Below are 15,517 nucleotides of genomic sequence, written 5' to 3' on the forward strand. Positions count from 1 at the left end.
CACACACAGATGGACAACTCTTTTTGAAGGGAGCATGTGGCATAATACATTTTTTTTTGTTTAAAAGAAAATCTGGACATCAGTGTTCCAAGTTTAGTGTGTCAACCTTGAAGTCTCTGGGCTCATTTGATTATAAAAATGTAAAAAAGGAACAGTAAGAACAATGAAATGTACCCAGGGTTAGAACAAAGGGAAGCCCTTCTCCAAGGTGAATCTGAGCCAAACCCCAACCTACTTTTCCCTGTAAATACCCATCACGCTGGGGTGCACATTGTACCTGCTGTCCACTGTGCCCACCCCGTCTGGGTAGAGTCCTGTCTTGCTGTCTTTCCCTTGCTTTGCTTTACTAATAGACTTTCTTGGTCTCTACCTTGATGTTTCCTCAAATTCTTTGTTATGACAAAATCACAGTCCTTAAGGTCCAGGCAAAGGCCGCCTCCTCCTGCAGACCTCCTTCCAGCAGCGCCACTGGTCCTTGGTCTGGTCACCGTCCTTTGGTGACTTCACCGGGATGGGCATCATCGGATCTGGGGACAGTGGTTGGTTCTGGGGACAGTGGTCTGGGTCTCTCCAGGGTGAACGCCATCTGGTAAATAGTCTGTTTTCCTCCTCCTCCCTGCTCCCTTTCCCGGTGTGGACCCAGCTCTCTGCAGATCTCAATTCTTGCTTGGCTTTACTGACATGGTCTCTTGGTCTCTGCCTCTTTTTGGTGACATCATCACTGGCATTACATCTGACAAAGGCCTGATATCCAACACGTACAAAGACCTCAAGGAATGGAGCTTACACAGCTGATGGGCAGGGACATGAGGGGGGAAATGGGGGAAAGAGAGGCAAGGGGTGACATTGTTCAAGAAACATTATACTCTTCACCTGACTTAGGGATTGTAACTCGTTTGTACAACTCCTTAATAATAACAATTTAAAAAAAGAAATGGAACCCGTAGAATCAGGGGACATTCTGTGGGTTTCCCATTTCCATAATTTTGAGGATATAAGTTTTATTGGAACCATACAGTCCAGGATATTTCATTACCACACTGGGCTAAGACAGTAACTCAAAAGTTGTCTGAATAGTTCGGTTAGTAAAATTCAGTCAATGCATACAGACATTTTTTTTTTAATTGTATTTTATTTTATTTGAGAACATACTGTACAGAGGGGCTACAATTACATGGGCAGGATAATGCATACATTTCTTACCAAGCATTGCAGCCTCCTCCTTTGTTTACCCTTCACTTCCCTTCCCCACCTCCCCCCTCCCCCCACCCAATTTTACCCCCTCCCCCCACCCAATTATACCCCCCTCCCCCCCCCCACACCGACATTGTAAAGCTGGTTTTGACATGACATTTTGTACTTCTCATTTGCATACAGACATTTAATCATTATTTAATTATTCATTTATTCATTCTGAGGCCAGTTTCTATAAGTTCTGTGACTCAGAGACTGCTGAGGTATAGATCTGAGTATGCTAAAGATCTTAACCACAATGCATTTCTAGCCTAGACAAAAACAAAAACAAACAACAACAACAACAAAGAGGAAATACAAAATGTCCCTGAGAGGAGAAGACAAGACAAATATTACTAGATGTTTGCAGTGTGAAGTGCTCTTGTGAGCTTGCAAGCGGGTGAGATCTCCCTGTAGCTCAGTGCCTTGAGTTAGACTCACAAAGTTTGGAGACATACCACTCCCCAGAATGAGCAAATCTGAATATTCCTCTATTTCTATATATGACAGTGTTAGAAAGAAAATAACAACAGGATTTGCCTGTTCATAGAAGCTTTTAGTCAACACACACCCTATCCAAGTCACCAAGTCCTATGGGATCAATGATCTTCAGGAGAAATGACAGATGTCCTACAGGTTGAAGATGCCTCGAGGCCAAACTTGTATCATCCTCACATCTGAACCTTAGCAGTTCCTGGGTCACGGGATTTATGTAACATGGTCTGTGACTTGGTAACTGAGCTGAGTGAGTGATTATTTAGTGAATGAGTGAATGCTGTCTGCAGGACCGGGTGTTTGAATTAAAAGCGTGGAGGCGGCTGTCTTGGGCCAGGCATTTTTCACATGTACTAGGTTACTTGGTCAGACAGAACCCAGGGACACCCTGGGCGCTCTGGGAAGCGAAAGCCTCATACTGGCGTCACGAGGTGAGAAGTTCCTGTGGCAGCGACAAGCGGGTGAATGTGTCGGGCACTGAAGGGAACGTGATGGGTGATGGTTGTCTGGAGGCTGCGACCCTCTGGTCCTGTCCTCAGCTTAAGGATTCTGGATCTTTACTCAATTCCAGCTGTGGAGTCACACGCTCTGAAGATACTTCCAGGCGCTGCAGAACTACACGGGCTTTGGCTGGATTCAGTAACGTTCAGGGAGGAGACTCTTCAGAGTCAGGAAAAGATAGGCAGGCCAGCTGTGCAGCCCTGCGGGCCTCCTTAGCTGCTGCTTCCTCTGCTCAGACCCCCCTCTCCCACAGAAGCCTCAGGGATTCTTTGGACGCAAGCAGTTTCAACTGTGTTTTCTTCTGTTCATAAGGGATTCACCAGTTAGAAATGGACAGTAAGCTCATTTCTAAGACTAAGCTATCTTTAAAAAGCTTAACAATGAGCTTTTTACTGTTTTGTTGGGTTTGGCTGTCATACAGTTATATTCTTAGATTTGAGACAGAATAGGGCATTACTAGTGAAACGTATAGTACTAGCTCTCAGGAGTCCAGTATCTTTACACCTTATGTACCGGCACATTCTACAGTGATCTTCTTTAATCCCTGCAAGGCCTTGTGGTTTGTATTAGTTCTCTTTCTCTCTTTCTTTCTCTCTTTCTTTCTCTCTTTCTTTCTCTCTTTCTTTCTTTCTTCCTTTTTTGCCAGCCCTGAACTCAGGGCCTGGGCACTGTCCCTGAGCATCATTTGCTCAAGGCTAGCACTCTATAATTGGAGCCACAGCACCACTTCTGGCTTTTTCTGTGTATATGGTACTGAGGAATCGAACCCAGGGCTTCATGCATGCCAGGCAAGAACTCTACCACGGAGCCACCTTCCCAGCCCTACCTTTTTCTTTTTGTTTTTACATGAAGAAACAGACTCACAGAAGCTTAGCTTTGTCCAACAAACAAGTTAAAAAGCCAAGATAAGGCCTAGGCCTTGCTGACATCCCAGCTGATGGATGCCTTTTTCTGTTTTGAAAATTACACGGTCTCTGGGTGAGTGAGGGGCTAGCTCTTCTGGACGGAGCCTCCTCTTGAGGGCACTCCCCTCTGACTGCTGGCACTGGATTCTGAAGGATGGAAGAGGCAAGGCAGTGAGCAGAGGCTTCGTGGCAGGCGGGGTGGGAAGGTGTGTGTGCTCAAGACTCCCAGACCTGGGCGCACCGAGCTCAGGGCAGGCAGGCTAGGCTGAGTAACCCGGAGGAGCCAGACTGACAGCCCTGTCCTGTCTGACAGCTCCTCCTGCTACGTGAGCACAGCTCCTCTTCTGCCCCGAAAGTGGGAAGGGAGGCCCGAGGGCCAGCTGCCTTTTCATTCGCAGATGAATGAAATTCACGTTGTTTAGTCTTTATGTGACAATGTAAACTCAGTCTGTCCAGAAAATTGGTGAAATATTTAAAAATCACAAAAAGGACAAGTTACACCTGACTCTCAGCTCTCAGAGACAACCTTTCTTTCTTTTTTCTTTCTTCCTTTTCTTTTGTTCTTTTGCCAGTTCTGGGACTGAACTCAGACCCTGGGCACTGACCCTAAGCTTCTTTTGCTCAAGGCTAGCACTTTACCACTTGAGCCACAGTGCCACTTCTGGCTTTTTCTATTTATGTGGTACTGAGGAATCGAACCCAGGGCCTCGTGCATGCAAGGCAAGCACTCTACCACTGAGCCACCTTCCCAGCCCAGTTTTTCTGTTTTTGTTTGTTGGCTTTACAGTCAGTATGCCATTGGTATGCTCACAAGGCGAAGAGTAAGTTCCACATATCAGCCCGAACCAAAGTGATACCTTTTCATACTGAATACTGCATGACTCAAGAGATAATTTCCAAAATAATTTGGGTCATGACTCAAGAGATTAATTTCCAAAATGATTTGGGATTGTTGTATGGTAAATCATCCCAGAAGCCACATTTTAAAATATAGAATATTGGAGTCTTTATTATGCAGTTAACAGGCTGCAGGCTGCCAGTTGTTACAAAGGCTGCAGCATGCAAATACACATAACCCATGCTAAAGAGGAAAGAAATAACAAAAACAATACCAACAAGCCAGTTCAGCTCCAATGGAGAGCTGAATTAGGACTCCATGATGACTGGAGACAAGCCAGGAGACAGGACCCAGGACACGATCACGGAGACACTTCTCCGGTTAGGTTGGTCCAGGCCTAAATAGGTCTGTGCAGGGGGCAGTTCCTCGGGAAATTCCCAGTCCCAGGCACTGGACTGACAGATTCAGTAACCTATCAGCCAAGTGCCTGCCCCGGCCTCCAGGGGTACGAGCACCCATTACCTGTGAGGCAGGTGATGGGCGGGCGGTTTCCTTCCCCCAGCATGAAGACAAGATGCCAGACCCTACCACCCACCATGTGGCCAATATGGCGCCAGCCAGACCTGGCCTCCTTACTGCAGGATAATCTTACCTTCCCCAGAGAGGATTTTGAATTGTTTGCTAACTGACTGGGAGGTAGTAGGATAGGTCAAGAAACCGTGTGCTTGTAGATAGAAATTACGGAAGTAAATGCTAAGATTCACACATGACAATAGAGTGGTGAGACTTTATCAGGTTTGTATTTATTTTAACCTGACCATCTAGACATGTAGTTATGGTGACATTTCTTTTATCCATCATATTAATTATTATGGGATACATAAGGGCATTCTACACACTTTTTGTTTGTTTTCCTGGAAATCAAAGAGAATACAGAGACTTTTCACCATTTCTTCTTTTTCTTAATTTCTGATTTCTTGGTCTTACAGCAGATGCTCCAGTCTTCGCAGTATCTAACTGAATATTCATCCATGTTGCACTTCATCCTGCAGCTGTAGTATCTGGTTGAACAGGCAGCTTTGAAAAGGAAGCTTCTGGCTTTGGAAAGAGAAGACAAGATGTAATACACTATGTTGCTTGCCCTTCTTTATCTCTGCAATGCTTCAGCAAGAAAATACAGTAGCAGCAAAGAACCTTCCTGGAAAATAAAATCAATCCATGCGAGATAGTAGAGCCAGAGGGTAAGGGCGGTGATTTTTTCCATAAAGAGAAAAAAGGTAAGACGGGACTTTGTTGTTGTTGTGGGGCTTGAACTCAGGGCCTGGGTGCTGTCCCTGAGCTCTTTTGCTCGATGCTAATGCTCTACCACTTTGAGCCATAGCTCCACTTGCAGTTTTCTGGTGGTTCACTGGAGATAAGAGTCTCATGGAGACTTTTCAGCCTGGGTTGGCTTTGAACTGCGATCCTCAGATCTCAGCCTCCTGAGCAGCTAGGATGACAGGCGTGAGCCACTGAACTCAGGCTGAGGGACAATTTTAATGAACACTTTCACTACATATTTTTGCTGAAATGAACAATTTGGTTGGAAGTTGGAGATTCATGATGCAGGAAAGAGGTTCCATTTCAGAAATGGCAATGGCATCAAACTATGATCCTTTGATGCTCAGCCTTCTGGGTAGCTAGAATTACAGGTGTGATCATTAAAGATCTTCTTAAATTTCTATTTGAATTTCTCTTTGACCTACTAGCTGCTTAAGAATGTTTCCATGAATTTGTAAATTTTGTGAACTTCTTCCTGTTAATGATTTATAGCTGCACGTCACTGTGATTGGAAAAGCTGCCTGGTATGATTTCCATCTTCTTACATGTTCTGCAGTTTGTTTCATGATCACTTGTGGAGAACATCTGTGTGCACTATCTTTCTGCTGTTGGAGGGATTATTTTACATGTTTGTTTGGGATTTTGGTCTAAACTGTAGTCCCAATGCAATGCTTTCTTTTTGAATTTTCTTTATCTATCCATTGCTTGAAGTAGCAATCCCCTCCTATACTAAACTTCTGTTTATTAATCTTTTCATATGGATTACTATCTGTTGTATGAGCCCCTGCAATCTTAGTGGAAGGTTTGTGTTTTTTTTTGCCAGTCCTGAGGCTTGAACTCAGGGCCTGGGCACTGTCCCTGAGCTTCTTTTGCTCAAGGCTAGCACTCTACCACTTGAGCCACAGTGCCACTTCCAGCTCCTTCTGTTTATTATGAAAGTTCTTTTTGAGGGCCCATATGTGTACTTGGCACTGATTCTAAAATCCCCGGTGAGGACAGTGTTTTCCACCTCTTCCCCATCCCCTCTGCCTTCTTCTCATTTCCCCAAATTTCCTGTACTCTGTCTGTAGCCTCCAACCATCTTTTGGTCTAACAGAAATCTCAAGTTAAAGCTCATGCATTAAATTAACAAAAGAACCACCTTATAGATGCTATCTTTAATATCACCTCTCTAACTTTCCACATGCCCTTCTTTGGACAGTAAAAATCTGCCCTTGTTCTTGTATTTTCTTTTTTTTTTTTTTTTTTTTAAGATTTTTTTTTTTGTTTTTGTTTTTGTTTTGTTTTTTTTTTTTTTGTCGGTCGTGGGGCTTGAACTCTGGGCCTGGGCGCTGTCCCTCAGCTCTTCAGCTCAAGGCGAGCGCTCTACCACTTGAGCTACAGCGCCACTTCCGGTTTTCTGGTGGTTTATTGGAGATAGGAGTCTCACGGTCTCTCCTGCCCGGGCTGGCTTTGAACCGAGATCCTCAGATCTCAGCCTCCTGAGTAGCTAGGATTACAGGCGTGAGCCACCAGCGCCCGGCTTTGTTCTTGTATTTTCAAACTCTGTATTTCAAACTCTGGGAAGACCTTGCCTCTCTCTCACCTCCATTTTCTTAACTTTGGAGTGAAAAGTCTCTGTCTTACCTGGAGAAAGCATGGAGAGCAAGGCGAAGGCCCCGAGGAAGGAAAGCAGGGCTCTCATGGTGAGCACACGGATCCCAGCCAGCAGGTGAGATGCCCAGAGCTCCTCTGTGCACGCAACCCCCACGAGGCAGGAGCTAGAGGATTATTGAACCTTTCAGTAGCAAGAACATCTCTGTGTTCCAGGGAAGCTTTGTGTCATAAGATTGCAAGCTGTGGATGTGCCCGCCAGTCACTCCAAGTACATTTGTTAAATGCTGGCAGGGTTTGGACAAAGGTCAGAGAATATATTCAGCATATACTCAGCTATGGTGCAGGGAGGGAGATTTGTTCTGTTGAAACATCAATATTGCCTTATGGTTTCAGGAGTAACTGCGAAGGTTAACATTTACAGAGTCAAAGTATTTATCTCCTTTATCTCCCTCCTCATGGGAAAAGGAAGACTGGATAGAGCAGTGTGTCATTGACTCATCATCTCAGGAAGGTATGGTCACATGATTAAGGGATGGTTGGGTTAGAAAATACACAGGTTGATGGAGATGCCTGGCCTCCAGGCTGCCAGCCCTCCCTCCTGCTAGGCTGCAGGGCCAGGGCTGCTGGGCCCAGCCTCTCTAGCACTCTAGAAGCACAAAGGGTGATCTGAAGGCCACCGTGTGTGTGTGTGTGTGTGTGTGTGTGTGTGTGTGTGTGTGTGTGTGTGTGTGTGTGTGTGTGTGTGTGTGTGTGTGTGTGTGTGTGTGTGTGTGTGTACCTTGTTGGAGAGCACTTCATTCATGGCCACCAGGGCTGATCTGGAATCTTCCCCAGCTCCGATTACAAAGAAGGTACCAGTTTTTCTCCTGGATCTGTGAGTCCTTAGCGTTATGAGGAAAACTCAGCGAGTTCAGTTCTTATTGCAAAGCAGTAACATTCCTGAGGCGAAATCACTGAAGTCCTTCATGGAACAGGAAGAGCAGAAGCTCTGGAGACCTTCTGACAGCTGTAGTCTGATGAGGCGGGCGGGCGGGTGGTCAGGGTCCCCAGGATGCCTGAGAACCACGGCTGGAGACGGGAAGAAGAAGGGTGGGAGGAAGGTCGGCTGATTTATGGGATGGGCTGGTGACACCTAGTGAGCGTGGAATAATGCTTATCCCCAGATTGCGTAGGACCCCTCAGGTGAATGATGAGGTGCTCTGGCAAGGGACTTCCTCAAAGAGCACAGGAGAAAATGGCTCTTAAGTCAAGCTCTTAAGTGCAGGTTGTTACAACAGAAGACTGGAGTTCATTTACCATCAGATAGTGAATTTGACCTAGGAATTTTCAACTTCATTGAGTATAGCTTGCCACAAGGCACAAGCCCTGTGCTCAGCTTCATTGCTGGCTTTCATTGGGTGATCATGACAGCCCATTTAGGTTGTCCATCATGATATTTCAAATGATAGCAGTTATGAAGTTGGTTGCACACAATTCTCACCCATGATGATACACCATTATAAATGTTACTTTTGATTTTTTTCTTAATGCATATTATTCATTTGTTCATAATTGCTCTGCCCCCAGTGTATCTGTTTATGCCTGCAAAGACATATGCATTACTCTTGCCTGTTTCATTTTATTTTTTTATTTATTGCTTAGCAAGGGTCAAGTGCTCTTGCCTATTTTATGGTGCAGTGGCCAGTAAGGTGTTCTGCTTTTGTGTTTTCCAAATGAATTCTGTCTTGTGTAAATAAATGCTTCTTGCAGGAATTTCAATCTTTTTGGATTTTAACCAGTGCAATGCTGTCATTTGGGCCCGTGTATTTTGGGGTGATGGCCCCAGTCGGGTGCCTTATTCGTGGTTTGTGCATGCCAGGCAAGTGCTCCCCTCGTGAGCTATCCTCCCAAATGGAAAAGTGGGGCTTTTCCAGGACCACAGGAGGAAGAGCGCTGACGCCCAATAAGCAAACGCCGCCTGCTGTGAGTTCATTCTGAGTCTTGCCTTTGTCTTTTTTCTTAGGCACTCATATTTTGTATACTTGTCTTCAGGATATGAGGTGACAGTATGACTCAGATGAATCTCATCGCTTTGAAGAGGCTGCTATGCGCATTAATAAGAAATGCCCCAGGGACCAATTCCTATGAAATGAGAACAACATTTTTATTTCCAGTCCAAGAGGAAAAGGAAGTTTGGCTTAACTGAAGTCTACCAGACGTGTCCACACATTCTGTAGTTGAACGCTCCTCGTTTGGGCACGCTCCTCGTTTGCACCCATCTACGAAGGTTTTGCTTTGGGCACTGGAGTTGGGTAGGGCCCGTATATCCACCACTTCCGACAGCACACCTTGCGGCGGCTGCATTCGCCCATCTTGTGTTCTGTGGTTGTGCATCCTTTCTCATGGCACTTTCCTTTCAACATAGTGCATCTCTTTGTCCCTGGAACGAGGCCAGTATTTCCTGCACAGGAGGAGATGTGACATTATTCGTTCACTACCTACACGTTGGAAATATTCATCAAGCAATGACCCCTCCTGCCTCCCCTTGGAGAATGATTTGAACATAATGAAAGATCAGCCACCTAGACAGAAGCAGGATCCTATGTGGAGACAAGGGACTGCAAGAGATCCCACACACCTTGGAAGAAACAGGTTGACTTCTAAAATAGCATAGCGTTGTGGTCTGACCCTCCCCCGGGCACCGCTGGTTGTCGCCAGGACTAGAGGTGTTTTTTGGAATTTAGCTGGTAAGGCACAGCAGAGCTGAATTTCCCATCTAGCGAACCTCATCCTATGACAAATGCTCCACACCTCCTCCCTGATAAACGCTGTTCAGAATGAAATCATTGCTCTTCGGTCCTCCAGTGTACTTATGCCAGCTTCATTTTCATCTCCTTCTGTAGATACCCTATCATTCACATTCCACCTTCATTCAGTTCCCCAGCTATTTAAGAAACAATTGTCCCTACCACTCCTGGGCATCTACCCAGAGCATCACAAGTCAGCAGATGGTAAAGACACGCAAACACACTTGTACTATGCACAATAGCCAAGTTACAGAAACAGCTCAGATGCACTACTGCAGATGAGCGCATCAATAAAATGTGTACCTATACACAATGGAATTTTACTCATCCAGAAGAAAGCATAAGGTTATGTCATTGGCAGGGAAATGGATGGACCAAGAACAAATCATGTTGAATGAAGTAAGCCAGGCTCAGAGACACAAACATCACATGTTTTCTCTTATATGTAGAAGCTAAATCTAAAATATAACTGGACATGAAAACCTATCTGGACTCTATGCATTAACACAAACAGATGAAAGGAGGATGCTTTTCAGGGAGGGACCTCAAGTATAACTCCTCTGAAGATCTAATATGCTATATCAAAAGGAATTCCAGATAATGGAAATAGGAGGTTTTTATTGTTGCTACTAGTGTTTGTGTTTGCTTTTTTTATGAAGGTGGGCAAAGGGTGGGCACAGAAATGCAGGGAGGAGGGTGAACAAATGCACTAATGGTGTTCAGTGTACACTATGTAAACTATGAGCTATGCAACTTGTGGCAGGGACAGGAAGGGAAATCTGGGATAACGTGAAGAAAGGGGTGATATTGTCTGAGAATTGTATTCACTACCTGACTCAGGTACTTGTCAACCCTCTGTACAACACCTTAACAAGAACAATAAATTTATATTAAAAAAGAAATAATGTCCTTGAGCTACTCAATTCCTTTTATGTAGAGATGTATGAAGAGAATTCTTCTCAGAGATAGAAGGTATTATTCCTTAAATGTATCCATATGTTTTTTCCTGGGGATTGAACTCAGGACTCATGTTCTTGTTTAGCTTTTCAATTCAAGGTTGGTGCTCAAATACTTGAGGTATACCTCCATTTCTGGCTTTTTGCTGGCTAACTGAAGATAAAAGTCTTACAGATCTGTCTACCTGGGCTGGCTTAGAACTGTGATCTTCAGAGCTCAGCCTTCTGAGTAGCTAGAAGTATATCTTTAAGCCAGCTTTGCCTGGCTTCATATGTTTTCTTTTCTTTTCTCTTCTTTTCTTTCTTTTTCCTTCCCTCCCTCCTTCCTTCCTTCCTTCCTTCCTTCCTTCCTTCCTTCCTTCCTTCCTTCCTTCCTTCCTTCCTTCCTTCCTTCCTTCCTTCCTATCTTTCTTTCTTTCTTTTTTTTTTGTTGGTCCTAGGGCTTGAACTCTGGGTCTGGGCACTGTCCCTCAGCTCTTCAGCGCAAGGCTAGTGCTCTACCACTTCTGGTTTTTGAGTAGTTAATTGGAGATGAGTCTCACAGACTTTCCTGCCTAGGCTGGCTTTGACCTTGATCCTCAAATCTCAGCCTCCTGAATAGCTAGAATGACAGGTATGAGCCACTGGCACCTGGCTTCCATGTTTTCTTAATTCCTGCCTGCTTAAGATTATACAGCCCATACTCTTCTCAATTTTAGCATCTCCCTTGCCTTTTGAGCATAGCCAAGGGATCACAGTGCATGTTGCAGGAGAAAGAGAGAGAGAGAGAGAGAGAGAGAGAGAGAGAGAGAGAGAGAGAGAGAGAGAGAGAGAGAGAGAGAGAGAGAGAGAGAGAGAGAGAGAGAGAGAGAGAGAGAGAGAGACTTTTGCTAATGTTCTTTAATAGAAGGTAGTTCCTGACCATCCTGCTAAACCTCGATTCCATAATGTACCAGCTCTGATGGGTCTTTGATGTCTATCTTCTTTGACTCTAAGAGTTTGATGGCTTTCTTTGGCTGCATTAAAAAAAAAAGTTGTTATTTCATGTTTAAACACTTAGCTATCCTTGTTTCTAAAGAAAAACAAAAACAAAAACAAAACCATACATAGATAGAGAAGCTGGTGCAGTTTTTTGAACTGAGGGCTCCTAACCTGTGTATGGGTGTGCCCTAGCCTTGGTAGAAACTTCAGCCAGAGCAGTCTCGTGTTCTACTCTGCCCTTAGCGAGTGGTTCCTAATGATCTCTATGCAGTGACGCAGTGGAGTGATGGGAAAGCTGGATGTAGCCCACAACACTAGCTCTGCCTTGTCACGACCATTCTAGATGAGAAAGTCACCATCTTTTGGAGGAAGAGGTGTGGAGCTTTGTTTCCAGTCTAGACTCCAAATGCATGAGTTTGGCAGACAAAGCCAGAACAGCCACCATTTTCTTTGCAGGATAGAGTTTCGTGACGCAGTGGCGTGTACAGTTTACCTGCTGCACGGGGGATAGGACAGAATGAGTCTCTACTTAGGAGATGTTTCTTTCTTTCTTCAGTCAAAAGAAGTAGAAAAATTCATTCTGCCAGTGTTGTGCTTCCTGCTAAATGTAAATCTGAAATTTAAGGGCATCTTTTTCTGAGTAGGAAGCCAAAACGTAATGAGGTCCCAGGGACTGTGACACATGGTCATGCCCCGACAGTAGTTGGAGGCAAAAAGATAATATTAAATCACTTATTGATATTGATACCTAGGAATAAATGCCCTTCCTCATGGATATTTATTTGTAGCTTACTAGACATTGGCATAAACATGTAGACCCACAGAAGAACATGGTTGTCTAGTAGATAAATAGAATTTGTGTAGTTTTCATATGTTATAATGATTATATTACATGGCAGTGGGAGAAAGGATACATAGTTAATCATTGCCGTTGGAAAAAAGAAGCAATGTAGCCTCTCATTTCTATTGTATCACAACATTGGTGTCTGTCGATGAAGCTGGGACAATGGAAACATGCCAAGGATGAAACAGGAGGCAATGGGCCCTCACCCATGCTCTAGAGTCACAACTTCCTTGGAAACAGAATCCCTGAAGTCACGCTGTCTCCGGCACCCCCCCCCCCACCTCCCCAGTGGCCACAGCCTTCTCCTACCGGTAGAGCTCTTGCAACCCATTCTATGTTGGCAGGACTCCTCACCCTGCTTCTTGCTTTTGGCGTCCTTGGGTCTAAAGGGGATGCGCAGGGGCATCCAGTACAATGCTCAGAGTGGAACTGAGGCCTCTTCCACAATCCGCTTCTGGGATCTTGCCACCCGCTTACCTTTTGGTATTATAGTCACACAGAGCAGAAGAACAGAAAGAAGGGGGTGGAACCTCATGGTGGAGCGCCCAGAGGAGTGGAGCGTGGTCCTGGAGAGTGGTCCTGGGGGATCGTGGGCTTTTATGCACTTCTGGGGCCTGAACTTGCTCTTGGTCAGTGAAGCCGAACACATAAAAAGGTGAACCGGCTTCTGCTGGAATGTTTCCAAACTCTAGTCGGGGAAACTTGGTGACAAATTAACCTAATTACAGGAAACCAGTTGGTAATCATTTCCTTTGTCTATGGGCTGTCAGTTTCACCGAGGTCAGAACCATTCACCAGTTTGCTTTTTTGTAAAACTTCTAAATATAATTTCTTCTTTATGTTTTCTTTTCAATTTTGTTTTATTTTAGCTGACATGTTATAATGAGAATATTGTATGTATATAACACGTAATGATAAAATCAGGGCAATCAGGGTAATTATCATTTTAATTTCTTCAAATATTACCCTTTCTATCTTGGGAAGGTTCAAGTTTTTTCCTAGGTTTGTTTTTGGGGTTTTTTTTTTGAGGGGGGGGAGGGTTGGTGCTGGTCCTAGGGCTTGAACTAAGGACCTGGTCACTATTCCTAAGCTTTTGTGCTCAAGACTAGCACTCTACCACAGGTTCACTTCCAGCTTTTTGGTAATTTATTAGAGATAGGAGTCTCATGGACTTTCCTACCCAGGCTGGCCTTGAAGCATGATCTTCAGATCTCAGCCTCCTGAATAGCTAGGATTATAGGTGTGAGCTACTGGGCACCTGGTACTTTTCCAGCTTTTTAGATGTACGATGAACTGTTGTTTACTACAAGTAGTCCTCTGTGATTTATAGCATTAGAACTACTTGTGTTTTGATACCACCTTCTTACTGCTCACACTCTTACTAGCCTTTACTGACTTCAATTGTATACTAAGGCTGTTATAACTGTTTTAGCTTGCACCAATGAGTGAAAACATTACCACATTTATCTTTTCTGTACCTAGTTTCTGTCACTTAACATGTTCTCAAGTTCTATCTGTGCTCTCTTACATGAGAACAGTGTTCAGAAACCTTTGCAAGGCACCATGGGAAAAGAATTACAGAGTTGTCAGTTTGACAAGTATCTAATTCATTAAAAGAACCTAACCTAGTGGATTGAGCTCATGTAGTATTGTCTCCTAGTTTAAATCACTTAATGGTATAATCTCCAGATCCTTTTAAATGGTAAAATAGTTATTTCATTATAGATGTATTTTACAATTTTTTGAAAAACATTTATCCATTGTGGATACTTAGATGGGTTCATTGTCTTAGCGATTGTGAATAGTGTTGCTGTAAACACTGGAGTTTTTGATGTCGGTCAGGTGTGGAGAACATCGCTTACTGTTCATATAAAGTCCATGAGATCATGTCCGGTGCTCTACCACTTGGGCCGCAGCTTCACTTCTGGCTTTTTGCTGCTTACCTGGAGATAAGAGTTTCATAGACTCTCTTGCCTGGACTGGCTTGGAGCTGTCACCCTCAAAACTCAGCTTCCTGGTAGCGAGGCTGATGGGCCTAGTGGCCTGGCTGCCAGTTGAGTGTGAGCAATGAGAATGCTGCCGCAGGATCAGGTGTGATCACAGGGGTCCAGGGTGCTCAAGGGGGCGGAGGACACATTCACAATGATGGTGTGAGCACTGGTTTTAAAGATGGGAAAAGGGCACCGTGATTCATGTTCCACTATTGCCGAATAAGATGGAGGAAGTGAGCCGCAGACCTCTTGGTCCTGATGATTTTGGTCCACTGAGATCTATGCCGAGCTTCTGGTTTTGGATTTGAACCCAGCACCTCATGCTTGCTTGGTAGACAAGTGCTCCTGTCATATGAGCCACTTTGTTTCTTTTCTTTTTTTGCCTTTTCAGATAAGTCTTTTCGTTGAGACTAGCCTTTAAATGTGATCTTCCTTCCTATGCCTCCTTCGTAGTTGGGAATACAGACACATATTATGCCAGGCTTATTTGTTGAAGTGGAATTTGATTAACTTTTTGTATGGGTGGGGGAAGGGAGAGGGAGGAGGGGCTGGGTTGGCCTTGAACCACTTTTGTCCCTATCTCTGCTTCCTAAGTAGCCAGGACAGGCCTGAGTCACCACGCCTGGCCCCTGGGCTAAGTGTCTAATCCATAAAACGGGTAGATAATCACTCTTTATTGCTTCAGTCCACTAAGGTAGTGGCAATTTCTCACAGCAGTTGAAGAAAAGCAATGCAGTAGTTTATACGATGGCAGGAAATGCTCAGTAATGAGCCCCAGTGAGGGTGGAGGACAAGAGAAGTTCCACAGAATCAGCTATAAGTACAGGGACAAGCCAGACATAGATTGTGCTCTGAGCATTGCTCTGTTCACGACCCAGGTTTGTGGTAATGCCTGACATCTGGTTTTTCATTTGGCCTTTGGTCAGAGAGGGGAACGTGGCAGGACTGCATGGAAGTGGAATGGGGGGAGGGGAGGAGTGTAGGACGAACCCAGCAGGGGACAAAGGTGCTCACCCCGCCCAGCTCACTCCCAACCCCACCCAACAGAAGGATGGAATGTGCTGAATTTTCCCATAGGTTTTTGTTCATTTT

At 44.6% G+C, this 15,517-nt stretch overlaps 2 protein-coding genes and 1 long non-coding RNA gene across 5 annotated transcripts in view; 1 reads left to right on the forward strand and 2 right to left on the reverse strand.

Moving 5' to 3' along the window:
* Nucleotides 1-8,970, forward strand: part of LOC138823430 (uncharacterized) — a 55,352-nt gene extending 46,382 nt beyond the window's left edge. The window contains exons 2-3 of the long non-coding RNA XR_011370799.1: nucleotides 4,962-5,249; nucleotides 8,891-8,970. This is a non-coding gene — a long non-coding RNA (uncharacterized lncRNA). The remainder of the gene's footprint in view (nucleotides 1-4,961; nucleotides 5,250-8,890) is intronic.
* On the reverse strand, nucleotides 4,757-8,896 carry LOC138823428 (beta-defensin 43-like). The gene is made up of 3 exons (XM_070016812.1): nucleotides 7,667-8,896; nucleotides 6,919-7,052; nucleotides 4,757-5,070 (listed from the first exon to the last, which is right to left on the reverse strand). The coding sequence occupies exons 1-3, from the start codon at nucleotides 7,684-7,686 to the stop codon at nucleotides 4,916-4,918; spliced, it is 309 nt and encodes a 102-aa protein (XP_069872913.1). The 5' UTR covers nucleotides 7,687-8,896; the 3' UTR covers nucleotides 4,757-4,915.
* Nucleotides 8,971-9,012: 42 nt separating the features above from the next.
* On the reverse strand, nucleotides 9,013-13,028 carry Defb130b (defensin beta 130B). 3 transcript variants are annotated; one of them, XM_070016814.1, is made up of 2 exons: nucleotides 12,912-13,028; nucleotides 9,013-9,328 (listed from the first exon to the last, which is right to left on the reverse strand). In XM_070016814.1, the coding sequence occupies exons 1-2, from the start codon at nucleotides 12,967-12,969 to the stop codon at nucleotides 9,147-9,149; spliced, it is 240 nt and encodes a 79-aa protein (XP_069872915.1). In that variant the 5' UTR covers nucleotides 12,970-13,028; the 3' UTR covers nucleotides 9,013-9,146. The 3 variants fall into 3 exon arrangements, with proteins under 3 accessions (XP_069872915.1, XP_069872916.1, XP_069872914.1); XM_070016815.1 differs by lacking the exon at nucleotides 12,912-13,028 and adding an exon at nucleotides 12,789-12,891; XM_070016813.1 differs by lacking the exon at nucleotides 12,912-13,028 and adding an exon at nucleotides 12,744-12,887.
* Nucleotides 13,029-15,517: the final 2,489 nt, after the last annotated feature.

This window comes from Dipodomys merriami, unplaced genomic scaffold (assembly GCF_024711535.1).
Source record: "Dipodomys merriami isolate MVZ:Mamm:240054 unplaced genomic scaffold, mDipMer1.0.p SCAF_12, whole genome shotgun sequence".
NCBI classification, from domain to species: Eukaryota; Metazoa; Chordata; class Mammalia; order Rodentia; family Heteromyidae; genus Dipodomys; species Dipodomys merriami.

What these genes read in the sequence shown, in the direction of transcription:
- LOC138823428 (XM_070016812.1), bottom strand. Translation starts at nt 7,686, where the DNA reads ATGAAGTGCTCTCCAACAAG. An exon ending in ATGAAGTGCTCTCCAACAAG is followed by an intron (nt 7,053 to 7,666) that starts GTACACACACAC and finishes ATAATCCTCTAG; the next exon opens with CTCCTGCCTCGTGGGGGTTG. An exon ending in GCTCTCCATGCTTTCTCCAG is followed by an intron (nt 5,071 to 6,918) that starts GTAAGACAGAGA and finishes CTCTTTCCAAAG; the next exon opens with CCAGAAGCTTCCTTTTCAAA.
- Defb130b (XM_070016813.1), bottom strand. Translation starts at nt 12,840, where the DNA reads ATGCCCCTGCGCATCCCCTTTAGACCCAAGGACGCCAAAAGCAAGAAG. An exon ending in GGGTTGCAAGAGCTCTACCG is followed by an intron (nt 9,329 to 12,743) that starts GTAGGAGAAGGC and finishes CCTCCTGTGCAG; the next exon opens with GAAATACTGGCCTCGTTCCA.